The following is a 27,237-nucleotide window of genomic DNA, read 5'->3' on the forward strand; positions in this document are numbered from 1 at the left end:
GATACTAATTCTTCTTGTGACCATCTACTGTGAAATAGTGATAAGATCCAAGAAATACTATGTTTATTGTAATATTAAAGGGCTTTATTTTAATATTCTCAGTGCTTTTCAAACACTTTGGCTAGCAAGAGGAAGAATGACAAGGTAATAGTGGTTGTCCATGGGGGCTGTAGGTTGTGAAGAAGAAAAGAAAGGAGCCTGGGGGCCTTTGTGCTAGGGAAGTAACAGTTACTTAGACACTAGGACATGGTGCCAGTTATTTAGGTGAGGAGCAATGTCTCACTGAAACACGTGACCAAGAACATTGGTTTAGTATATAGGAAACTCTGTACTTCGAGATACAGAATATGTATGCAAAACAAATCCAATGTAAGTAAGTGTTTGTTAAAATGACTCAATGTGATGGCAAGTCATAAGAGTTCTATAGAGGAGTATCCTTTAATGTGAAGTCATTGCCTTTGAGCACAAACTATTCAATTTGACTTTGAAATTCAGTGTTGCTTTACCAGGTAATCGACTGCGTGCAGGCTGCATAAAAACATTTTGTTCTGAGGCCAGCAGTAGAGTTTTAGGATCAGTGGTGATTTAGAAAAAGCACAATGGTCTTCTTTTTAAGGAAAAAAACAAAGCTGAACTAAACAGGGGCAAGGCTGTTCTCCGCCAAATAACATACGGCTCCCCTGGTGTCTTGGTCAGTCAGATATCAGTGGCTGATGTGTCCTCAGTATAAGAGAGAGACTGGAGTAGTCCCTCGGTTTCGTCTCCTCACAGTAACTGCACTTTGGAGGCTTGCACAGGAAAGGTGTTATCTTGCTGTGGCGTTATTGCCTTTAAATTGTCATACAGTCTAATAATGGTGACATAAACGTAACTGCTGGTACTGTGCCTGTGGGGTTTTTATTACTCGATGATTTTTTAAAAATGTAGTAGTTTTGAATTATTCCTATAAATATAACTTGAAAAAGCATTGAAACTCTTCTGTAACAAAGCCAGTCTGTTTCTTTGGCAGGGACATTACTAATTCACTGCCTGCATGGGTTACCAAATCTTAAAAATACATGGAAAGCATTATTAAACTTCACATTTAGAAATAGTTTTGATAAGCTCCTTGTGATCATCTTCACAGGTAAATACTGAATGTTTTCCATGCACGGTCATATAAAGATGGAAGAGTTTTATTTTGAGGACAAAAAGAACTTATTGGACAAAAAATGTAATCATGGACTCAAATGGAAGGGAAAACAATTAAAAATAGAAGAAAATAGGCTCATGAAGATGTACATTATATGCTAGTTTTATAATTTAATGAGAATTTTAAATGTGTTCATAAAAGATTTGTTATAGCTTAAAATTACCATCTTACCTGATTTTTGTAGTAGGGAAAATTGGAGGACTAGTGAAAAGGATTTACCGTTTGCTCATTATAGTAATTAGAAAAATACTTATTCTAGATCAGTAGGTACAATCTTAGTAGCAAGCAGCTGAAAAGTAACTCAGCATAAGTTTGTTGTGCGCTTTATGGTAGATTGTATTGTATAAGTATTTGTTCCTAAAAGATAGGTGATATTAAATATATCTTGCAATGCTGGATTAATATGGACAGTGTGTACATCATCAGTTCAGAATTGTACAGTTTTCTGAATAAACTACTTTTTAAAAGTGTTATATAAAACCAAATAGTTGAGCAGGTTGGGGGGTGGGGAGGGCAATCAGGAAGCTTCGTATGCTCTGTGATTATTGAAAGGATTTTTTTTAAAAAAGAAGTTAAAATTAACTTTCCCATGCAGGTGTGCTGTTTTCTGGCTCCTCTAAGAAGATAATTTCTAAATTTTACTGTTTTGAGCTACTTGAGGTACATTGTAGCACCTGAATTTTTTTCAAATTAATTAGAGATAGTATCTACAGGTAAATTGCTATTTTTATTAGTTTTACAGCACTCTAAGACAACATAACACCAGAATTACATTAAATTTAGGAAATTTTGCTAAATAAGAAAAGGTCTGGACTAACTTCTGTTGAGATTAATGATAAAATGCCTGTTTATGTCAATGCAAGTGCTACTGGCTTTGCTTTTGACCAAAATCATGACTGATTACATGATGCTTTAAAACATAAGGTTTTGTCTGAAAAACCTGTCAGAAAATTCCATAGCCCTTTTAAGTTGATTTCTTGATAAACGTAATTGTAACCATGAAAGAAAACCATCTCACATCCAGTTCTTAAAAAATATGATTAAAAGCTGATGTGAAATTATATTTGCTTGAAGATGATTGCCTCCTATCTGTTAACAGAAATTAAAGGGCAACTGTCCGTGCCCTCTGGTGTGAATTTTCTTTCCAATTAGTACTTCTGATCAAACTTTGATTGGAATAAAAACTGACAAAGAAAAATATGCTGATTCTTCCTGCAGTCTCGAGGACCCTTCCAGCATCCATTCTGGATAAGAATATTTCAGATGGCTGACATAGTTGATATTTTGTATGATTTTTGTGTGTGTGTCCTGATTAAACTAAATGCTTAGAGAAACAATAGCAAGTATGAATCTCTTACCAGATCTTGTCATGATTTTTGTTAATTGGTTATGTTATTGTGGCTTTGATCTCCCCATGTGTTGTGTCAGTGAAAGTTAAAGACCTGGCAAAGCTTATACTAATTAGTTTAATGGTTATTGTACGTTCAGTATGTATTCAGTACAATTGTGTTTCCAGAAGAACTTTTCTTATATAAAGTAGAATTAAACTATTTTAGTATTACTGTTGCATCAGGAATATTAAATGAGCTCTACATTCCTCAGTCCACTGTATTAACACTTCAGATTTTTGTCCCCCAGGTTTGCATTCACCATGTTAGATCGTGCAGCAGCGTTCGCTTTATAAAATCAAAGTATGTGTGCGTGTTTGACAAATCTGCCGTCAAGTTTAGTCATCAACAGCGATTATTCAGAACATCTGCTGGTAATCTTTTTAATAATAAAATAATTTATTTCTTTTTACTGTTTTGTTACGTTGGCGGTTTGTGTATGATTAGTGAGTATTTTTGATGCATTCAGATTTTTCAGGCTGATATCTTATATGTAATATTAAACATACTGTATTTTCTTGTTGTCTATTTTAAGTTTCATGTGGCCAAATTGTCCAGTTTAAGCTTTCTGACATCGGAGAAGGGATTACAGAGGTGACTGTAAAAGAATGGTAAGCTCTACTTTCTTAGAAATATACTAGGAGTCAGCAAGTAGTTTAACAGCTGTATTATCAATTATTTATATGAGAATATGTTTTCTGGGTTACGAGTGAAGCTTTTCACATTTGATTTTCCACACTTTAAAACCTTGTGTATAGAGAGCTTTACATTTTTTATTTGCAATCTGGTTTATTTGGGATTCGAGAAAGTATAAAGAATGGGATGCCCTAACTGCACGTGTATATAGGCTTTCCTTCAGTGATTAATGTTTTTAGAGTGCAGGAGGTCTGTCTTTTATTATACTTAGGCTGAACTTTAGAAACAAATGACTAGCCTGAAGAAACCACATAACTTTATCCTATACCCCTTTTCTATTGACTTTACTAAAAGTTTTGAACATTTAAATTGTTTGTAAAAAGACAATGATGAATGGATTTAGCAAAATCAAATTGCACAGTGAAGGAAGGCAGTGCTGAAATGCCTTGTTCTTTGTACAGATAGGTGAAAGTACCTCTCTTTGCACAGAAGACAGTGTTTCCCGTTTTCAGTTTATTTTCTGAGACTGATTGTATACTGATCCTGGCAATTTGAAACTTAGAACTTCCTTAGGTTCAGACTAAGCTGGGCTCATTGTTATTCTTCGATGGCTTATAATCTCTCAAGAAAACTCTGCTTTACTAAAGTAATAGTAAAAATATATGTGTGATGATATTCTAAATTCTTGTGTCATTTCACACAAGAAATAGTTCTGGAGCAGTCAGGCAAAAGGTATGTAGTAAATGCGTCCATTATGTAGAATTTGTCTTCTTATCCGGAGTGCATTTTCATGTGTGGGGATGCACATAACTGAACTTATCAAAAGAATACACAGCACAGATTTTTACACTTACTATGTTTTATACTAGCCTGTGTCTTTTCTCTTAGGTATATAAAAGAAGGTGATAGTGTGTCTCAGTTTGATAGCATCTGTGAAGTACAAAGTGATAAAGCTTCTGTTACTATTACTAGTCGTTATGATGGCATCATTAGAAAACTCCATTACAATTTAGATGAAATTGCTTATGTTGGAAAACCATTAGTGGACATTGAAATCGATGCTTCAAAAGGTATTGTAACCTGGTTTTTTGCTCTTGCATATTTTGTTTGTTGTCATCAAATCATCAGTGATCCTCCTGAAAAATCTTAAAACTGAAATTTTTGTTCGCTTTATAAAGTCAAGAAAATTAAGTAGAAAATGCTGTGATATTTTATTAGGATTTAAAATCTCAAAAGCCAGACATTTCCTATTGAAAATTTAGCTTAAGCAGCAGCCTTTATCATGCTCTGTTCCCATCCACAGTACCTCAAAGTAGATGTTAAAAACTTCAGCTGTTACAGAATCACAGAATGGTTGAGGTTGGAGTTTAACAGATGCTGATAATGTAGTAAAGTTAAAATTTTTCTTTTTGTTTGCAGGCGTTGCCCCAGAAGAAGATGTTGTTGAAACACCTCCTATGTCTCATGAAGAGCACACTCACCAAGAGATAAAAGGTCACAAAACATTAGCAACCCCTGCAGTTCGTCGTCTGGCCATGGAGAACAATGTAAGTTTGCTGAAAGCAGGCCTGCTGCATTTCATCTGTCTTTTATCCAGCAGTTTGACTGACTAGGAGAACATTGATCTGGAGGAAAGTGTAGCAGGGAAGTGACTTATTTTCAAATGCATATCAAATGTGTAAAAACTGTTGTAAAGATGAAGAGGATTGTGCTTTCTGATTATTGGGGTGATAGGAAAAAAATTACTGGGCTTAAAATGCAGCTAGGGTGCTTTAGGCTGGAGCTGAAGAAAACCTTTTTAGAATAAAAATAACAAAGTATCAGAATAGATTCCTTGGACAGAGGAAGGAGGAGGGAAAAATGGAATCTCAGCTTTAGCTGGCTTGTTCTGTTTTTCAGCTTTGTATTAAAGCAGAGGATGTGCTAGGTGATCTTTTAAGCACATTTGTAATTCTTTCTTCCTGTGAATCAAGGAATATTCCATTGGTGTTGAAAGCTTGGGGTGCATTTTTAGGATAGGAGAAAAGTAAAACAATAAGTGGAGAAATTTAAGTGACAAATAGCTTTCCTCAAATTAATATTTCACTGTTCTGTGAGGTAATTAAGAGGTAAGTAGTATTCATAGTTCTTCCTTAAAGTATGCACTTAGGCACCTGGTGGGCCTTCTGGATAATTTAAACAATGTTGAGTACTTAATAAATCATAGAAAGAGAAAGAAAACTGTGTTCAATCAGTAACTGGAGTAATTTTTAACTGTAGCTCACAATATAGGATGTTTTTATGTTGCTGTAAAATGGAAGAGTCATAGCTTGTTATCTACTTTTCAGATTAAATTGAGTGAAGTTGTTGGAACAGGGAAAGATAACAGAATCCTTAAAGAAGACATACTCAATTACTTGGCCAAACAAACAGGAGCTATTTTACCTCCATCACCAAAGGCTGAAATTATCCCACCTTTGCCAAAATCAGAGACTGTGCCAGCTGCTGCAAAGGACAAAGCACGCAGAATTCCTTTACCTGTTTCCAGACCCATTGTGTTTTCAGGAAAAGATAAAACTGAACCTGTAACAGGTAAATAATGAAATATAAAGTCTTGAAGCCATGTTCACAGTAGGCTACCAGTAAATGTTACTCAGTGAACATCTGATTCCTTTTGATGGGAGTGTGTTTCATGTTATTGTCATGCAAGTGAGCAATAGGAAAACAAGCTCTGTAAGAAGGTGTTGAATGAAATTACTGTTTTATTAAATAATTGTTTGTGTTCTGATTGGATGGATTTGGGCTGCAAGTTGCACTGTCTCATTTTTAATCCGTGTTTTGACAAACATATGCTGAAACAGGTAGGAGTTCTGAAATACATGTGAATTTGTCACAGTGTGAATCCTTATGCAATTAGTGGCAAAGTGCAATGAATTTGATAGTTTATCAGTGCTTAATAATAGCGTACTTCAGCATGCATGCTTGTTCTGGAAAAGAGTGCAACAAAAGACACTGAAGTAAGAAAAATCACGTTAAAAGAGGAAAATAAAATGTTTTTGCTTGCCTTTCAGGGTATGTTTATTTGGAGAGGCTGGAAAGAGCAGTGCAGATTACTGTATTATGATTTCAAATACATACAAAGGAGAGATACACAGTAATATAATCTGAAATATTACAATTGTAAAATCAGTTGCACGTGCTGAATAACTGTTGATCCTAAAATGAGCTTGACCCTGTTCTTTTTTTGCTGTGGCTTGGTTTTGGTTTGGTTTGTTTTTTTAAGTTGTGTAGTTTGTTTAATGGAAACAAATAATTGAAATTTCACCATAACTTCCCAGAAACTCATTTTGTTGTTTTAAGAAGGCAGTGGATATTTTCCAGGTTTTCAGAAGGCGATGGTTAAGACTATGAGTGCAGCCCTGAAGATACCCCACTTCGGTTATTGTGATGAGATTGATTTGACTCAGCTTGTTCAGTTGCGAGAAGAGCTGAAACATCTAGCACAAACTCGTGGAGTTAAGCTTTCCTTTATGCCTTTCTTCATAAAGGTGAGATGTGCAGCAGAGCACTGTATGGAGTACTTATGCAGATTTTGCCAAAAAATCAATGATCAACGGTCATCGTAAATTTGGAACACGTTTCTATCATCCAAGTAATTACAGGTCACAAGAAAACTCTCAACTTTTCTTGTTTATCAAACTGCTTGTCAATCCACTGTTGGAATTGCAGTTATGATTATATAATATTATGGAAACTTTTTGAAATATTAGTGGGGAAGAATAGAGCAGATAAAGCAGTATTCAAGAGTCACTGGGTGTTTGAATTGCACAAAACAATTATTGGAAACTCAGTATTTTTTATGAGCGGCATTAAAATGCATCATTATTATTGTTATTATATTTTTATTGGTAATGAATCCCTCTGGTGAATCAGCATGTCTCTTCTGTTGTTCAGAAGACCAGGCACTTGCACTCAGTTGCCATGGTTCCATTTCCAACTGTTGGCATCAATGAAGACTGATGCACTCCCCTAAGCTATGTCTTGAATGCATAGCTTAGTCTGAAACTTCTGGTAATGCTTTTTCAATTAGAGTCCTAAGTAAGCACTCATTCTGCTCACTCTCTTTAGTGAGAATTAATACTACTACATTGAAATAATTGTCATCTAAGTGGAGAGCTGAGAATGACATCGCTGCAGAATCTTAAACTTTTGTCTTGGGATATTTGATTTGAATTGTGCAACAGAAATAACAAATGCAGATTCAACTGCAGTTATACTTGGGGAAGCGATTATCACTTTTATATGTCTGTCTGATGTGTATTTGGTTTTTGTAAATTGTCTTTTTCTTCTGCTATCCTAATAGTGACAGAATATCAACAGACAGGTTTAGGAGAGTTTAAGCCAAATTTGATTGTATTGAGGAAATCTATATTATTGACCTAAATTGTCTCCCACTTTTCCTTCCTTTCCATGCAGCTGTCTGCTTATAAAATATAAAGATGTCATTTTTTTCCCTTTTGTATTTAACAGGCAGCCTCTCTGGGATTATTGCAGTATCCCATTCTTAATGCTTCTTTGGATGAAAGCTGTCAAAATATCACATATAAGGTTTGTAAACTACGGATAAATGTGAGCAGAAAACCTAAACTAACAGCTAACGAAGACTTTTCAGAATGTCTGAGCCAATTGTAAGAACCAAAATTATGGTGTTGTGCTGGAAAATAATTTGTGTGTCCAGATTCTCAGTTTGGATTTGATTTATTATTGATCTTATTTCAGTAGTTTGTTTAATGGGAGTCACTTTGTTATTCGGGCTTGCCTCAGAAATTCATATTGATATAGTGATTTCCTGTTTTTCACCTGAAGATGGGCCAAGCATTTAAAATGAGAACATTTAAAATCTAATACAGTAATTTTTTAGTAATGGCACAGTGTTCCAATGTCCAACCCCTATGTATTAAAGTCATGTTTTAAACTCTGTTTTGACAAAAATTATTTAATTTTCGTACAAGGTGCTGGATTGATACTTCTGGGCAGCAAGTATCTGTTTTCCTGAGTGATTTGTACATGCTCCTTGCAGTTCAAACTCCTTTTTTGCTGTTTTATCAATGTCTCTCAGATGAATCCTTATATAGTCCTTCTAGCAAATGAAAGGCAACTCAGTTTCCTGTTTTAATTTTAGTGTTCTCTTTAAAATCTGCTAGTCATGTTTTGTTACTCGTATAATCACTCTAAAGTGAAATATTTTCAATGCAAAACTGATTCCACAGTTTTGTATTTCCTGGATGTGAAATGGCCAAAATAAATTTTCACTTTGCAGATGCGGAAAGCTAATACTTAAAAATTTACATCCCCTTTTTCCCTTCAAAGTTGTATAGAGGAGTTGCTTACTACAAACAGCACTTTCTAGATTAAAAAGATACATAAAGACGACATTCAAATGCTTTTTTATGTAAAATACATTTTATATTGACTGTGTACGTTAATGTCTGGTTAATGAAACTTGTTGCAGGCTTCGCACAACATTGGAGTTGCTATGGACACAGAGCAAGGTTTAATTGTCCCAAATGTGAAAAATGTTCAAGTCTGTAGCGTGTTTGAGATTGCTTCTGAATTAAATCGCCTACAGTCCTTGGGCTCTGCAGGCCAACTGGGAACAAATGACCTCACTGGGGGAACATTCACCCTTTCAAATATTGGCACAGTAAGTACAGGAAAAATAACTTGCATTTGAAAACTGCTTCTGAAATGTGTACCTTATTAGAGTTTAATATGCAATGAACAAAACCTGTAGCAATTAATGCAAGAGGCAATCTGCTTAAAAAAAAAAAAAAAATCTTTGTTAGCTAATATCCACAACTTTTTCTCTTCTAGATTGGTGGCACTTACACCAAACCAGTGATACTACCTCCTGAGGTAGCTATTGGAGCACTTGGAAAGATACAGGTATATTAACTGCATCTCAGGGGTGTGAGTGTTCAACTCTAGCTAACTAAGGTCATCTGTAATGAAAATTAAAAGTGGAGCGTCCCTTCGTTTTGTTTTTCCTTATATAAACATTTCCTCTTTATGTTACACAAACTGCATAGCTTGTGATTGAAAAGTTTAGTGATGTTTTTAGATGACTGCAGAGACACCGAATGTTTAAACAGAAATCTTATGCTGAAGGTTCAGATTTATTTTCTAGAATCCTGTTATATTTCATTCACATTTATGTTTAGCCTTCTAGTTATTAAGGAACAATGTAAATATATTTTTACAAGTTTTGCAACATGGCAATAGCATTTTTGTTATCATCAAGGAAAAAAATAGAGACTAAAAATGTATTCTGATAATGAAATTTCATTTCATGAGCCAGATAGCTGAATCCATACAGAACTCTGTATGGTGAAGGCAGTTTCATATTAACTGTATTTCAGGCTTTAATTCTTTAATATAGACATTTGAGATCATTTGAATGACACTGCTGCTATCTAATTTAGCAAAACATTTAAGTTTAGATTAATAAATTAACAATAAAAAAATAGATTTGTTAATAAAAGTATTTAATATTTCTTTTTTTTTCCTTTCTCTGATTTTTAGATTCTTCCTCGGTTTAATGGAAAAGGTGAAGTATTTAAAGCACAGATAATGAATGTGAGTTGGTCAGCTGATCACCGCATCATTGATGGAGCTACCATGGCCCGGTTTTCTAACTTGTGGAAATCGTACTTGGAGAACCCTGCTTCGATGCTGCTAGACCTTAAATAAAGGAAACCATGGCTAGAATATGCCTTTAAACTTTGTGGATTAGACTGAATAATTATAAAAGCTGGCTCTGCTAGCATGTGCCCTTTGCTACTTACATTACATAATAATTTTTTGTGGTTAGAAGTTCTCAACAGTTCATATCAGTCTATCAATTAGTTGTTACTTCTTTTAAGTGCTGTAATTTCTTCTACAGCAGACTGTCAATAGGTCATGGCGCAAGTTCTAAATATGGTGATGGAGTGTCTTTCTTTTGCCTTTTATAATACATACAGTTGTGAGGCTGGTGTGACTGAGTGACACTGATCTACATCTGCAGTATTTCTAATCTGATTTACCTGTTTTGAAGGTAAATACTCATAGTTCTTCCTTGTTGGACATGTAAATTTATTTTAACAAATAATTTGCAAATTCTGAAACAAAGTGATACAAAAATCATATACCAATAAAATGCCTTTTAAGTTTATGCTTTTTGTTGTTTAACTGAGTAAACCTCTCAAGTCTTTTGCTAGTCCACTTTTTCCTGGCGATTACTTGCACAGGTACTCTTTATCAAATTATAAATGAAGAGGCCATATTTATTCAAATGCTTACTGATAACACTTATTGATTACTATGAGGGCCTTAATACTCTCTAGAATATCCTGTATTTTTATGGACTGGAAGTAGTTGCAGTCCTTAAATACTTTCCAGTTATTTTTGTTTCTTACAGAAAGCATCTCTGTTAAAAAAAAAAAAAAAAAAAAGGATCTAATTTGTTTTTCTGTCATTAGGTAAGCCTGACTGTAAGCGGAACATGTTCTAAAAGCTTGCATCACCTTGTATTACTGATGATCAGATACCAGAATTTGATGGATTAATCAGTCAGATACAACAAAGAATTCACATTAAAAAATAAGGATAAAATAAAAGATAAGGACTCCTTAAACTCAGATACGAGCTACATAATGAATAGGTTCAAGTTAGTGCCTTCAGAACAGACAACAGTTATGTGGCTTTAAGGTAAACTAAACAGGTTTGTTAAACTGGTTATTTAACAGGAGATATGAAGAAAACTTGGATATAAATACCTTCTAGAAAACAAGTTGCAAAAAGACACAAGAAAAGACAGTTGCATGGTCTTAAAATTAATGTGAGGCAGAAAAATGGACATTTTCTCCTTTCTTTAGAGATATCAGAAACTGCCTCTTACAGGAGCATTCTCCAGAATTGTAGATCGAAGTTGTATATTGCTGTGAAGATGCAAGACACAAGTAACAGAGATAGAATCTCTGCTATCCTTGATGCTGAGACTGAGCAAGAGGAAAGCGGGTAATGCAGGGGAGGGAGCACTGGAGCATACATGTAAGGTGCTATTTATGTTTCTGTTGTGGTATAAGGGGCTTTTTTATATATGTAATCTTTTGCAAAATTTGACTAATATATCATACTTATCACCTATTTCATTTTTATCAGATTTATTTATTCCTAATAAAAAAAATAAAGCCACAAATAATTGTAGTAATATTGTTTTTATTTGTGAATTTTATGCAGGCAGTCCTGTACAGGTGACTCACTTCTGTTTCCTCTTGTCTCAAAGAACCTACTGCTCAAGACTACCAAAAGAACACAGCCTAATGGCTACTTTTCTACAAGTATATTGTGGTAAGGGCTTAGTTTGAATAGTATATTTTTAATATTAAAAAGGCATAGAAATTTTAGAAAAAAATATAGAATTTATAGAAAATAAATTGAGAAAATATAGGTGTGTGATAGAAAGCAATAAAGTGATTTTGAAATATTTGGGATGGAACAATTTTGCTCACAGAGGGAGCCTGAAATTTCTTTGTTTCTCAAAACTCAAATAAAAGCAAAGGTTATTTTTTCCCCCTATCTCTAATTGTCTGTCTCTTAAGGAGGAGAAAATTGTGTAGCTGGGTTTCTAGTTATTACTTTTTTTTTTTTAGATCAAGAAAAGAAATTGATTAAAAAACAGTGAGGACTGAATCTATACCAAACCTGAAAGAAGAAATACCTATACCAAAGAACGTGTTGGATCATTTTTGCTTTTGTGTAACTCTCAAAACAAACTAACGCTGAGAAGACTGAAAGCTAAAGCAGTTAGTGTCTTTTTAAATAGGTATTGGTGTTCAGGTTATTTAGTTGGTCATGGACTGGAGAGGGTTTTTTGGTGATAAAGTTCTTTGTGGTAATGCTACAATCTATGGCTAATAATGAAGAAAAATTTCTACTGAAAGAGAGTTATAACCAAATGAATGATATTTTTTAAATTTCATCTTCACATTTTATAGTCCAGTGCAAGAATTGGTTAGAATTATCCAGTCTTATGGCTTCTGCCTCAAATAGTGACCATGATTATTGCTGTCTCTTTCCATTTGGTTGAAGGAAAAGATTCTGATAGAGTTGTTCTCCTTTTATCTTCTCCAAGGGCTCTTTGAAGAAATAGAATGTTAAAAATGTTTCATGATTGGAAGCATGAAAAGGGGTGAGTCATAACCCCTCTGCACATCCTGATAAAGATTACTTTTCTGTCTGGACTTTGATAATTTGCACTAAAATTCTTCAACAAGAGAATTTTTCAGCATGGGCAAAAGTAATGAGTAAAAAACTTAGTGATGTAATACTGTTTCTAGTTTAATTAGTCAATATTGCTCTTTAATATCATTTTGAAGCTCAGTTATCTTGCAGAGAAACATTGCTACATTAAAGCAAGTAATTGTCACTTTGCATTCAAAACTAGCTCATTTTTCATTGTGGAGCATCACAAATACTCCTTTGTTCTTTTTGTTCACAGTTTGTAACTTTTATTAAAGGGAGTCCAGGAGTTTGAGAGTCCAGTCACCTTCAGCAAATGGGGAAGACAGTAAGAGTTAAATGCTTGGGGGTTTTGCAGAAGTGCCTTGTGATATCTTCTATTCTCAGCATAGGTTAAAATTAGAACTAGACTGACGTTGCATTGCAGTCTGAGTGAGAGTTCTAAATGGTTTTGGTAGTACACACAAGATTTCTAATTTATCTCTTGCTCTTGCCCAGAAAGCAATGAGTCACAGAAGATCATTGAAAACACCAAATAATTGAGGTAAGTTGTTGTTAAACTCTTTCAGATGCTTGGAGGTGAAGTTGTTGGGAGATCTGATTACATGGGAGTAATTTGCAGTTGTTTTACAGCCATGCTTGGGCATTCACTTCTGATTTGTTGGCCATAATGGCATGACTATTATGAGTTTTTTTTTCTCCTGACAAATAATAAGATCTAAGAACAAGAAGTTTTTAATGGTAGGCCTGTTATTATATGATTAGATCTTATTGAAAACAATGTAATATACTTAGGCCCTCTTTCATATCTCCTGGTTCTAAAGCAATGTTTATTGAATAATATGCTTTCCGCAGCAAAAGAGAGTTGCTCAGTGTAAGCTTTACTAAAAATAAGTATTGTTTCAACTGCAGAGTCTGATACAGGTTTTAGTAGTACAAGTATTAAAAAATATATCTTTAGAAATTTGTACCATAGTGTCTCTCTTCTCCGCAATTTATATAAGAAGATTTCTAGTTTTCTACCTAGCTCAAAAAATGTCTCTAAACAACGTGAAATGATAGATCAGGTAAATCACTTAGTCATAGTAGAAGTTTAATTCTGAAAAATAAGGAAATTAAATTGTAGCCACTAATCAGAGCAAAAAACCACATACAATGTCTGAGTCATTACTGTTGCATATTGGAATCAGGAATGGGAAAGGTAATTACTATGAGGACCAGTGAAAGAGAAGTTAATCCTTCAAACTAGTATGTGTGATCACATTTATGTGGGGGAGGGAAAACTCCCTTTACAGGGAAAAAAATCAGTCCCTCTTTAGGAACCCAAATGCCAGACTGCATTGTGCCACACTCTGGTTGCCATGTGCGTCACCTGTCAAATCCTGCCACTTTTCCTGAACAAACAGAACATATTAAGAATCCTTAATATTAACGTACTGGACCAGATTCTTCTTTTTTCAAGCATTATAATGTGATTTTTTGCTGTTGTTACAACAGGAAGCAATCTTGACAATTTAGATTTAGTATTATTTGCTTACCTATAAGTTTTTAATTAAGTGATATCAGTATAATCAGGCTTTACAAATAACTATGTTAGCAAAAGACATGGTAAATATAAAATAGAATGATTGACAGTTTGAACACAAAAATGTTCACAAGGCAATTGTGGCTTATCCATGCCACATGAGATTATAATGGAATGAATATGAGAGAAAATATTTCTTTAAAAGACATACCTGCAGCAATTATTGTAGGTAAATATATGTATGAAAAGACCTGAAATTCCACTTTTGTTGTTTTCCACCTGCTTGTTTGGAAGAAAGCTATCCTCACTTCTTCAGTTTGAATGGATATGTAATATCTTTTCTTACTTGTCCCTGCAAGTGTTATAAAAAGTTTGAAAGGGATCATCAGTGTTCAGAGAACACTGCTGTTGGCATGAAGTTTAGCCCACTAAGCTTATCTGAATATCAGTGTCTTGATTCCAGTTTATTTCCAAAGAAACCCTTCCCCAAATGGCTACAATAATGTCAGTAAGAATGCTTTTTAGAGGGATGCACTGGTTGGAACGAGTGAGTATCCTACTTTGCTGCTCTTCAGAAATATATGCATTAATTATCTCACTAAGGAATAGATGACTTCAAGACTTTAGGCTGAATGTTTTGTGGTTTTTTTTTTTTTTTTTTTAATGTGGATCCTGACACTTTGCTATCAGGGCTACAAGAAGATTTGAAGAGAGATCTGAAGAATTTTAAGCCTTTTCTTAAAGTAATGCATTGCTAACTACAAAGTATACTATGATGAGTTAAGCTATGAAGAAAATGAATGCAAATAAAGCACACTAATTTATTTCCAGCAACAGTTCAGTTTCTTTAAAGTGCAAAACTCTTTTAGTTACAACTATTTATACCAGCTGGCTGGCAGGATGCAGCTACCAGGATTTAACAGCCTTAAATTGCAGGTAACAGCTTAATTTCTTCCTGGGAAGGGAATGAATGCTCATATCTACATTTAATAATTATGGTCTCTTCTCAGCCTACCATTGGAAGAAACTGAGAGAAGCAGTTGTTCACTGACTAAGAATGCAGAGAGATTGCAAGAATACAATTTCTTCTTGTAAGAAAATTTAACTACATGCAATTATGTATTTTTATAAAGAGAAAACAGTTGGTAAAATTCTGTCAGTTCTATACATTAACTAAATTTAATAATATAATCAAGTGGGCATTCCAGTATTTTAGTTTCCACATCACTGTCCCTATGTGGTAGCTGATACATGCGCTGATGCATTGAGCCTGAAATTCACAGTCAGATTCCTGTAACTGAATCTGAACATGTAAGAACCATGACTGAAACTGCAGTTTGCATTGGAACATTCACTGCTGTGAAGACACTTTGGGAAGTGAGAATACAAAAGATAAATGAAGAGCTACAGAAAGAAAAGGAATTCAAACAGAGGTCTGCAGGAAGGTAGGTAAATTGTAGATCTTTAAGTATGTGAAAAGCTAGACCATGTGTTACATTTCAGACTATAATGGTCTTCTCAAATTCATCCAGAGTCCAGTTCTTTAGTCATTACTCCAGCAGAATTCTCAGGGGTTAGAATCTAGCAATATGGTCAGGTCAAACCAAGAATTGTCTTCTTTAATAAAAATATTAGTATATATATTAAATCCCTTAAATTCAGATACTAAAATCCTCTCCTGTGTGGATATTGTAATCAGTGGAGATTTAATTTTTTATGCTTTCCTCTCAATAGAAACATTGAAGGATGGCTTGGTCTTCTGTCTGCCCAGCAATTTCATGAAATGTGAAGAAATTTAGCATTCTATTTTTGGAACTCTTCCTAATTTGTCAGATGTGCTTGAAATGGAATAACAAATTCAAAAGTTACTAGTGGAAAATACAAGCAGAAAGAAAGAGAATTAGCCTGATTTTCCTAATTCTTGTTTAAGTCCCCTCTGGAAATCAAGCTAAAACAATTTATAGCTGATTGGCCTTTTTTGATTGCACTTACAGTTGGTAGGACTGAAGGCTTTGTTTTTAGTGACTGTTTCAAAATTAATGGCTTTGGAACTTGAATTTCACATGACTGTACATTCTGTTTCCCTGCTGCAACATGATGAATTGAAGTTATGTCTTCCATCTGACTGTAAATTTGAAGAACTTTAAAATACAATTCCTATAAATTACCTCAGCCAAACACTGCTGTATGTTCTTGTCTTCCCTCAAATTGATAGTATATTTAGAATCACAGAATCATAGAATGGTTTGGGTTGGAAAGGACCTTAAAGATGATCTGGTTCCAACCCCCCTGCCATGGGCAGGGACACCTCCCACTAGCCCAGGTTGCTCAAAGCCTCATCCAGCCTGGCCTTGAACACCTCCAGGGATGGGGCATCCACAGCTTCTCTGGGCAACCTGTTCCAGTGCCTCACCACCCTCACAGTGAAAAATTTCTTCCTAATATCTAATCTACATCTGCCCTCTTTCAGTTTATAAGTGTTACCCCTTTTCCTGTCACTGTACTCCCTGATGTTTCCCCATCCCTCTTATAGACCCCCTTTAGGTACTGGAAGGCTGCTGTTAGCATCCAGATATAACCCACGTTGTCTGACACCCAAAAAGGCTACTTTCTCCTTGTTCCAGAAGATAGAATGGATCGTAATTATTGCCTGTATGCATTGTTGCACCACTGACAGATCTTTTTTCCCTTGTAGGCTATTACTAGTCTGGGAGGAGAGAGCCGCTTTAGCAAAGCTGAAAGAAAAAGTTATCAATGAAGATGGAAAAGCAATTTTAAGGATAGAGGAAGAAGAATGGAAGGTAATGTTCATAGGAATTAATGTTGTTTGGGTGGAATGCATTATAAAAGTACTGTTTACAACTTTACACTCACCATTGTACTATTTTTAATCCATGAAGTGCTCAGTGTGTTTTCCTAACGAGTTGAGACATACTGTTGTGAGATTGTGAAAGCAAGGTGATTTTTTTTTTTAGTCTTGAATATTAAGCATTACTTTGCAAAAGTATAGTCCAAAAGGCTTTTCTGCATTAGAAATCATTTACATTGAAAATGAGGAATTTAATTATGTAAATCCTCATTTAACATTAATACACCAGAACTAGTGAATTATATAAAGGTGAAAACTCTCTGTGTTCAGGTGCATGAAAATATTTCTTACTGTTGTTTACTTGGCCTTTCTAAGAGTGAAAATGAGCCAGTAGATTCCCAGAATACTATTTATTATTCTTGTTTCTAGTGCATGGAGGGAAGCAGCTAACTGTAGAATCAACAGTGGAGTAGAAGCTAACAGTCTGTTCTGAGCCACACAGAGATGCAGATGCCAGTTCCTATGAAGTGGTGAGAATTAGGCCATGTTGAGGCCAGCGAGAGAGTGACAGCCACACCCAGCAATACTCTGGCGGTCCACAGGCCAGTGTTGCTTGTTCAGAACTCATAGCATACAGACACTGTAGTTCAGCTCTTCTGCTCTCAGCTGCTCACTGTTTTTCTTAACAGACTAGGAAAAATAACTTATATCACCATTTAAATGCAAAAAGCTTTTCAGAGCAGTTTCGTCAGTTGTATTGGCTTTGTTTGAAAAAAAAAAAAAACAAAACTAACAAAAGCAAGCCTGAGGCTTTTCAAGCAATGACAGTAGTGCAGATATCTAAATCCTGGGAGCAAAAAGTGGGCAGGTTAAATCTGATTGTGGTGTTCATTTTGGGGTGTTACAGTATCATTGGGAAGAAGGAAAGATTTCTTTTTTCCTTTTTTTTTTTTTTTAATATCACAAGGCTGCTACTGTTTCAAATAAAACTTCTACCTAAGCCTGTGTTTTTGTTGTATATGAAGCTGAATGTCTTCTGGTTCATGTTTCTTGTCTTAGACACTACCTTCATGCTTACTGAAACTAGTCCATCTCCAGGAATGGCAGCTTCATAGAACTAGCTTGCAGAAAATTCCTCAGTTCATTGGAAGATTTCACAATCTTGTTGTTCTGGATCTCTCCCGGAATTCAATTGAAAGTGTACCTAAAGAAATTGGTGAGCTGTGCTTTCTTTTATTTGAAGCTGCTTTTGTAAGAAAATTAATTTTACACAAACTTGCCATTTTTGTGCACTTTACCTGTCTAACAGTCCTATTGGGTAGTTATAAAACAGACAATTTAAATCCGACAACGAGATAGAGATCTTAAACCATGAATTCCCTCTAAATTAAAAAAAAAAGGAAAAGGCCAGTTGGAGGAGACATATCTTTATGAAAGCTCCTCATGAGAAAAATGCTTGTAAGCACAGCAGATACTAGACATCAGAATGCAGCTAAAAAAGTGATACTGAAAAACAGGCTTCATCTGAGTCCACAGCATGTTAATGAGGGCTTTTTGAGTTTTTGGGGATTTTTTTGTAGCACTCAAAGTGCAGTTCTGTACTAAAGAGTCTTGAAGTTTTACTATTTGAATTTCAGTTAATCTTTTTTTTTAGTGAGAACACAGAGCTCTTACAGTGTAAGAATAACACAAAACAAGTAATATTGTATTTCAAATAGAATGAATGTGAACATTTATAATTTCTCATTTTTGCTCTCTGCAGGCCAGCTGACTAACCTCCAAGAACTGCTTCTCAGTTACAATAGAATAAAGTCTGTTCCTAAGGAAATAAGTAACTGTGTCAGTCTGGAAAGATTGGAACTGGCTGTCAACAGGAGTATCTGTGATCTTCCTCCTCAGGTTTTGACTTTATTTAGTTTTATTTAATGCACATTTTGAATTTATCAAAAACTAATTATCATTAAACATTGCACTCCATGTTTTCAGATTTGCTTTGATATTCTGATTTCACAACAACCTCACCAAAACACATACGTGAATAAGATTTATACGACTAGTCAAACTGAAGCCACATGAGAAGGACATACATACACCTGAGTAAGCTGAAGGAGCCAATCTTTATTCTGTCCAGATAAATGACTTGGTGGTGCACATAGGACAGTGATACACTTGATGTCAATTTGTTTAGGCTGAAGGTCTTCATTGATTTCCCCACTGAGGATCTGATGCCTTAGCACAAAGAAGTTCCCTTTTATGGTTAAGAATACAAATTCATACCATATGCCAGGACACAATTGTAAGCATCTTTACCAGAGCTGCTAGCTATGGAAAGGGTTTGTGTGATTTATACAGCTGCCTGTGCACAAAGAGTTGAATGAATGTTGTTCTGAGATGTTGAAAGCAATTGAGAGAGAATAAAAAAAATGCTCACCAAGTTTAATTTGGACTGACCTAAATGTGAAAGAGACTTGCTTCACTAAATATTAGCCTCTTAGACAGAGGTGCCAAGTATGTAACTGTATTTAATTAATTTATTTATAAAAACAGTAGTTGGGAATAGCTGACAGCAATCAGAGCCTTGCAAAATTGGAGTGAGTCCAAACAGTAATACCTAACATCAAATCTCCAAATTAAAATATACACTATTAATCAGAATCCAGAATTTACAACATCTGTGTGGATGCCGGTTACATGGTGTAATGTAGAGTGATAGCTGTTAAATAAACAGCTCATAGCAAATATGTGGTTCTGTCCTACCGAGACCACGGTGCTGTGAACACTGAAGCTTTTGTTATGTGTACTTGAGTGGCATTCAGTGTTTACACAGTTGGACCAGATTTGCAATAAAGCATCTTTGCATCACCTGAACATTGTAAAAGCACCTGAAGGCATGATTCACCAAAGGACTTAGGTGTTGCCATAAAATTGCTTTTCTTCTCAAGGCTTGGGGTATGTCTGCGCTGTAGTCGTGGCGTTCAGCTTCTCAGCAGCTAGGGCACTCACTACCAGGTGGGAAATAAAGTTTCAGTTTGAAACCTATCTGCCTTCCAGGTGAGAGCTGTAATATCAGCTTATGTAACTCAGAAACCATTCTGTGTTTACTAATTCCAAAATGTGCTGTAATGTTTTTGTCTTTTTTTTTTTTTTTCAGTCAACATTATTACAGCACTACTGTAATGGAACAGCTATACAAACTTGCATTAAATCTCCCTTCCTTTTCAGCTCAGTGATTTAAAGAAGCTTTCACACATAGATTTGTGCATGAATCAGTTTACTACCATCCCTTCAGCTCTTCTCAACATGCCAAGTCTAGAATGGTTAGATATGGGGGGAAATAAGCTCCAGGAGCTTCCTGATGCAATTGACAGGTAAATAAAGCTGAGAGCTCACATCTTCGTTTCAATTCCATTGCATTGAAATTCTAATTATTATATCCTACTTCAAAATATTATTTTAATGTTAACCTTACTGCTAACTTAAGATCTATGAGCCCTAATGTGATATTTTGCATGAGTGGGAATAATCAATTCAGTAAAAAATAAATTCAGTATCAACTATGATGTTAAACATTTCTTGCCAATGACATTTTAAACTAGAGGTTAGGTGATTATCTTGGATATGGGGTTTTCTTGGAGAATTGTTGTAGTTTTTTATGCAAATCCTCTATGTGGCTGTAAAAATTAATCAATTACTTTATATTACATTGATAAGATTAATTTTCTAGGTCTTGATTGATTGTGCAAATACCTATTTTACAGAATGGAAAACCTCCACACTTTGTGGCTCCAAAGGAATGAGATAAACTATTTGCCAGAAACCATTAGTAATATGAAAAATCTTAGTACTCTTGTTCTTAGCAACAACAAACTTAAGGATATCCCAGCTTGTATGAAGGACATGACAAATCTGAGGTAAGAAAAAGTAACAGAAGTATGAATAAAAATACTAGAAGTTTTAAATCCTCCCTTGAGTTGTATATCATAGAGTGATGCTAAGGAAGTGGAAAAGGCACGCCCACAGTGATACAGGTGGACACAATGCTGTATAAATCAGCATAATTACACAGATTCACAACAGTTGAGGATCTGGTCAAGAAAGCTTTGTGTAGCACAACTATGTAAAGAAGTAAGCCATGATAGTTACAGTCCCAAATGTAAACGGAGACTGTGTAATACATTTTCTCATTTCTGAGAGGTCCAAATGCCCAGATCTAATTGACATTTAGATCCTCTCTAAAGCCAAGAACTAGGAGAAAAAATGTGACAAGCATAAAAAATGACAAAAAGTAGAACTCTGGCACTGAAAAGTCAAGCATTTGTAATTAAACAAAAAGGATTAGGTATAAGCATATGGATGAAACTCTCCTGTACTTGATTTGAAAAATAAAAGAGAATTAATGTAAATTTTTAATTGGTAGAATTGGAAATACTATTTTGTATACTGTGACAGAAACTTTCCTGTTGTTTGTATTCTATTTTGTTATTCTAGTCTAAATAAATCGTGTCTAACCCAGTAAGACAATTCCTGTCTCTGGACAAAATCTATCGCAAAAGTAACCTTTTCTGGTGATCTTTCTGGTTGAAGATTTGTCAACTTCAGAGACAACCCACTGGAGTTAGAGGTAACACTCCCTCCATGTGAGAATACAGAAGAGGAGGAGCAACAGGAAATGTTCGGCATTGAATTCATGCACATGTATATCCAGGAGGCACTCAAGAAAAGAGGTATGGCTTTTTTATTAATTCTAATCCCTCTGGAATACAGTGAGGAAGGGAAGGATAAAGTGGATAAATGAAAGCTAGGACATGTATACAAATGAAACATGAATAATCTTAATAAATTATTGATGTTTTCCAAAAATCTGTGAACAGACTTTTACTGAGGTTAGGGGTGTTTTTATCAAGAGTTAGCACAGTAGGTCTTCACATGAACAGCATATATTCTAGTAGGAACATACTGGAACCATGGAACACTGCAATAAATGTACCTGAGTTACCTACAGCCTGGATAACTAAAAATTAATATTTGCAATATATTTGCAATTTAATCAGACTTACATAGTGTAGGTCTTCTAGCACTATTTGTTTCATGAAGCTCAACTTCCTCTATTTTTGGATGTTGTCCAGATGGGGACTGACAAAGAAGGATGCCAGGGAGAGATACCTGTGTTCCAAACATACAACATTTTTTAGCAATGAAGTGTCAACACCTGATAAACAGATGTTTCTTACAACTTGATTTCCCTGACAGAAAATCCAATCACCTTAACAAAACACCCCCACAATTTCATCCTATTTCTAAATCACTATGACAAAAAAAAAAAAAAAATGCTGTTAGTCTCAAGAAGGTAACAGATTAAAGGTTGTAGTAAGGGTGTAAAATAAGCACTTTTGGGCAGGTGGCACCTGTTACTTGCAGAGACAACTTTATTCATTACAGATATAAAATGTTCTCTCTGATCTTCACTCTATATATCATGAAGGCTTAAAAAATGAATGACCGAAATGTTCTTGATTTAGAATTCTAAGCCATCTTTTTTCTTATCAATATTTCATGAATGAATAATCAAATTAGCAAAAATATATCAAGATGATTTACAAATAAGTTTTCTTCCCTAGCAGCATGGGCTGATGAAAGTACCTAGGCCTACTTAAATAATTTAAGAGGAAATACAAAGCTATCCTGAACTTCGAAGTGAAAACAAAGGATGCTAATTTATCTTATTTTAACCCATTGTCTTTCAGGAAATCTGGAAAGTTGTACTTCTGGTCCTTCTCCTATCGTAAATGTTAATGAATAAAGAACCTAACTGTGAATGGAAGAAAATATCAAGTATTCTTCTTCCTAACAAAGAGGCACACAACAAGTTTCAAATATTCTTAGGGATTTTATTTTTCCACTGATGAGAAATGGTTTGTGTATTTGTAATTCCCTGTGAAACTGGAAAATATAAGACCTTTTCCTGGTTAAAGGAAAGACTAAAACAGTTGTTTTGTAAGCAATGAAGTAACTTTTTTTAAAAATCCAGATAATTTTTACACTATTTTTTCCCACCAATTCCAAATATATCTCCTGTCATGTAGTTGGCTCTGGTATCAAAGATGGACTTGGGACAGCTGTCAACAGCACATTCTCCAAGGACACAGCAGACTCTGTATAATACTGTAGTGCAGCCTTGTATCCTCGTTGTTGCAAATACTCAATCCGTCCATGATCAATCAGCAGTTTACAGAGGGAACCTATCTCCTTTCGTTCTTCAACAGTAAGTATCCTAGTTTCATAAAAAGGAGGAAGACAGCAAACACGTGTTAGAAGAATAGTTTTGTTAATTAACATTAGTAGTTAAGCTTAGAAAAACTACTGTAATCACTGTAAGTTCATGTCAATTCAGGCAAGCATGACTTTACATATTTTGAAACGTGTCCACGAAAACTGTATTTTTAAAGTAGAATATTTCTATACATTTAGTATTAAAATGTTAGCTAAATAAGTCATTTTGAGGACCCAAAACAATTTCATATATGACTATACATAATTTTGCTTTTCTGCAGGAGTCCATTTGCTAGAAAAAAAGTTACATACCCTTGTAAAGTATCAGAACCATTCTCTGTCTTGCTGAATGTTTGCTCATGTTCTTCTGTGTCATTACTTTGATCTTCACTTTCTTCATTTGTAGAGGCTTTGGATGTGGTTTCTCGCATGCCACAAGTGGCCCAGCTACTCATTCTCTGAAAATAATTAAATTCTACTGGTCCAAGTCCTACTGATTTAAAGAACTCTCTGCCTACATAATGTGTCCAGTCACACTTGTGATGGCAGCACAGTGCAATAACAATTCCAGCTACAAGCTTACAGTCATCTTTGTTGCTTTCATTATCAGATTTGTTGGAAGCCACCTCTGTGTTATCATTCCTAGAGCGTTTTGGTGCAGGCTCTTCATTTTCTCCATCACAGCAAGTCGTATAACTTTCAACCAAGCACCTCAAGGCAAGATCTGGGAAAAAACAGATACATTCCCCACAAAAAACAGAGATTAACACCCTGCTATTATTTATACAAGCTATCATGGTTGGGAATGCACTTCCCCCAGAGATTAAAAGTGTACCTCACAAAAAACAATTTTAAGTATAACTAAAAACTACAAGTGTGATTTGAAAAGATGAAAACCCTAAATGCTAAATTAATATTATGAGACCTCTGAAGCTACTCAAGGCTTACCCTCTTGAATATTTGTTCTACACAAGGGAATTTTAAATACCTTGCTTAACAAGCTGACACAGAGTCATAGAATGGTTTGGGTTGGAAAGGACCTTACAGCTTGAGTTCCAACCCCCCTGCCATGGGCAGGGACACCTCCCACTAGCCCAGGTTGCTCAAAGCCTCATCCAGCCTGGCCTTGAACCCCTCCAGGGATGGGGCATCCACAGCTTCTCTGGGCAACCTGTTCCAGTGCCTCACCCCCCTCACAGGAAAAAAAATCTTCCTAATATCTAATCTAAATCTACCCTCTTTCAGTTTAAAACTGTTACCCCACGTCCTATCACTACACTCCCTGATAAAGAGTGTTGTCTCTCTAACAGGTATCAGGATGGTTAAAGTCCTCCATGAGGACCAGGGCTTGTGAATGTGAGGCTGCTCCTGTCTGTCTATAGACAGCCTCATCCACTCAGTCCTCCTGCTTGGGTGGCCTGTAGCAGACCCCCACTATAATGTCACCTGTCCCTGCCCTCTGCCCTCTCTTTAGTCAATATTGTAGGAGGATCTGCTCCTGTAAAACATGTATTTGCTCTAGAAGTTTGATATATAGGACACAATCTATTTAATATGTACAGGTACTTCTTAAATGCTTAAGTGTGTCAGCTTTGTAACAGTACCTATACAGGTGTCATATTTGAGATGTCTTTCTCTACTTAATAGCATATAACATTAGAAAAAGCGTATTAGTTGAAAATTATCAGGACAGAAACATGTTGTTCTCAGTTGGTTGCTTGGGAGACACATTCAGACAGCCAATACAAATTTAAAAATAAACATATTTCAGAGAAGAGGCAACAGCGTAAAAAAAACCCCACCACTTTCAACAGTTTATACATACATGAGCCATGCTGCCACACACTATTCTTTGTACTACTCTATAGAAAACAAGACAGGTTTTAGTTCTGTCTTAAGTAGCCTTGCATCTATTATCCATTTACTATTCCACTGAAATCAACAGATATTTAGAATATAATTGCAACATGCACCAACAAAGGGTTAGAGGGCCAGAAAAGCTCAAAATGACAGTTTGGAAGATCAGTCTGTTCAGATTGTAAGATTCAGTATCCTAACTTTCTGCAGTTAACACATAATTCATACCTGTTGCAGCACCACACAAATGCTTCCCAATTCCTACCACTGGTAGTTTTTTCTTCTCCAAAACAGGCACCTTATCTAGAGGGGAAAGAAAAAAAAAACATTTCAAAGGCTTTATGTTATTTTTGAAGATAAAAAACACAATCCACAACAACCCTAAACCTCTATTATTATAGTTGGGGCAGTATTTTTTCTGGATAATAAAATTTCATCACACTTTAAAAAAGAAATAAATGTTTACCACTACTAAAAACACAGTGGTTTGTACACACCATTATAAGCTATTAAAAGGAAAGTTTCTTTTTCTAAAACAAAGGAAGAGAATTGGATGCTGTGGCTGAAAAGCATATTCTTCTTTTATTTAAACAACTCAACTTTGTCCAAAGTCAAAGAGTATACTTTAATGCTGTTATGAAGCAATATGATTTTGTTTCTGAGCAGCAACACTCCCATATAGCAGTAAAATGATTACCAGTGAACACTGGACTGATTTTCCTTAACAGAATGATCTGTGGCCCAGAGATTAGCTCCAGCTAAGCAGTAATACTTTGCCTTTTATTGAAATTAAGTAGTAGAAATACAAGATTTTGTGTTTATGCTAAGATAGTCACATGTATCTATTTAACCATTTCAGCCTTTCTATACTACCTCTGAAATGTAAATGTGACATTAATGCATGTCCTGATGACAGGTCTTCCCACAAATTCTACAGTACTGAGAAGATATTGATATATGATATCAATGATATGCATGACTTGCTTCATTCCACACACCTGAAACAAACAATGCAAAGGTGTTTAATCCTGCAAGTTCTAAAAAACCTCGTAGCTGTTTTTGTTTTGGTATTTCTCACCTATAGTGATGCACTACAAGTGTATATAAAACAGAAAATTTTAAATCCGTTTAAGGTATATATGTATATACACACAGCATTAATGTGTCCAAGCAACCACTGAGACTGAGAAGACTTCAAAGCCAAGCACATTTAAGCATGCTACATATGAACTGACTTGAACTCCAGTATTCAAAATCTAAAATTAAGCCTCTGTTTCAGAATTAAGCCAAGAAGGATCTTACTTAAACATAAGTGTTGAATATCAACTTGAAGCCTTTCAAATATCGAATCTCTCCTTTTATGTTTTCCATCCACCTGTGTAAACAGAACATGATCATTAAGCAGGGCTAGCCACTGTAATTATAATTTTGCTCCAGGTATTGATGCCAGACCTTTTTCTTGTCAAGTCAACATCTGCACTTTTTCAACATTAAGACACCAGGATTTTTTTTTTTTTTCCTAATAAATTTGCTATTAGCAAAGTATGGAATGTAGGCAACCACACGTCCAAAACTTTTAACATTTCAAAGGCTTTATGTTATTTTTGAAGATAAAAAGCAAATACCAACAGCTTCAATGACAACAGTTTAAAAATTATACTCTGCTAATGTGACAATATCCTCTCTTACCTTGAATCTTGTAGTTGCCCTTTCCACAAGAACAAACTGAACATTTTCAACATTCTGTAAGGCAACATCAACCCAATGAGACAGCTTTCCTCGCCCAGCTCCAAACTCAACAAAACATCTTCCTGGACCAAGTAAATGTAATTTTTCCATGTTACCTAAAATAGAAGCCTACAAACATCAAAAGATTATTTACTTCACCAAACTGCAGAAGACTTTTTCAGGTCTTCCCTTCCATAAGGGACTAGGGAAAAGATCTTCTGTGTACAGAGGAAAGGGATTATACATTCTGGCTAGTCAGTATCACCCTGCCCTTCTTCCACTGCTCACAGAACTCCACCCAGGTTTCTGGAATGGAATTTTGGGATCAGGTACACATTATAACATTGTTCTCTGCTGATTCTTGAAGTAGCCATCCAAAATATTGGTACTATTCTGGATTTTCTGTGAAGCATCAAGTGCCCTCTCTGCTGCAGTTACACATTTTGTAATACATAGGAAAGTAGAGCATGGGAAGAATGTACAGAAACCAGACATTTCTCACTTTCACTTTTTCTTCACAAAACTTTCTGTTTTGCTACAGTATGCAATCCGTCTCTCTTAAAATTCCTGC

The 27,237-nt window shown here is 35.2% G+C and overlaps 3 protein-coding genes across 3 annotated transcripts in view; 2 read left to right on the forward strand and 1 right to left on the reverse strand.

Moving 5' to 3' along the window:
- Positions 1-1,787: 1,787 nt before the first annotated feature.
- On the forward strand, positions 1,788-10,411 carry DBT (dihydrolipoamide branched chain transacylase E2; the record flags this gene model as incomplete). The annotated part of the gene is made up of 11 exons (XM_010087429.1): positions 1,788-1,852; positions 2,831-2,954; positions 3,116-3,191; positions 4,105-4,286; positions 4,636-4,763; positions 5,544-5,787; positions 6,577-6,743; positions 7,726-7,803; positions 8,708-8,899; positions 9,070-9,141; positions 9,778-10,411. Coding segments are annotated over 11 exons (1,496 nt in total), but the record flags the coding sequence as incomplete, so codon positions are not given.
- Positions 10,412-15,322: 4,911 nt separating this feature from the next.
- LRRC39 (leucine rich repeat containing 39) lies at positions 15,323-22,611 on the forward strand. The gene is made up of 8 exons (XM_010087428.1): positions 15,323-15,447; positions 16,698-16,803; positions 17,871-18,027; positions 18,574-18,710; positions 20,034-20,179; positions 20,570-20,722; positions 21,396-21,535; positions 22,556-22,611. The coding sequence occupies exons 1-8, from the start codon at positions 15,323-15,325 to the stop codon at positions 22,609-22,611; spliced, it is 1,020 nt and encodes a 339-aa protein (XP_010085730.1).
- Positions 22,612-22,854: 243 nt separating this feature from the next.
- TRMT13 (tRNA methyltransferase 13 homolog (S. cerevisiae)) overlaps positions 22,855-27,237 on the reverse strand; it is a gene marked incomplete at its 5' end in the record, with an annotated part of 6,694 nt that continues 2,311 nt past the window's right edge. The window contains 5 exons of the mRNA XM_010087430.1: positions 22,855-23,082; positions 23,394-23,805; positions 25,167-25,241; positions 26,241-26,313; positions 26,628-26,795. Coding sequence (XP_010085732.1) covers positions 22,887-23,082; positions 23,394-23,805; positions 25,167-25,241; positions 26,241-26,313; positions 26,628-26,795 — 924 coding nt within the window. The remainder of the gene's footprint in view (positions 23,083-23,393; positions 23,806-25,166; positions 25,242-26,240; positions 26,314-26,627; positions 26,796-27,237) is intronic.

The sequence above is a fragment of the Pterocles gutturalis genome, unplaced genomic scaffold (genome assembly GCF_000699245.1).
Source record: "Pterocles gutturalis isolate BGI_N339 unplaced genomic scaffold, ASM69924v1 scaffold11306, whole genome shotgun sequence".
Taxonomy (NCBI): Eukaryota; Metazoa; Chordata; class Aves; order Pterocliformes; family Pteroclidae; genus Pterocles; species Pterocles gutturalis.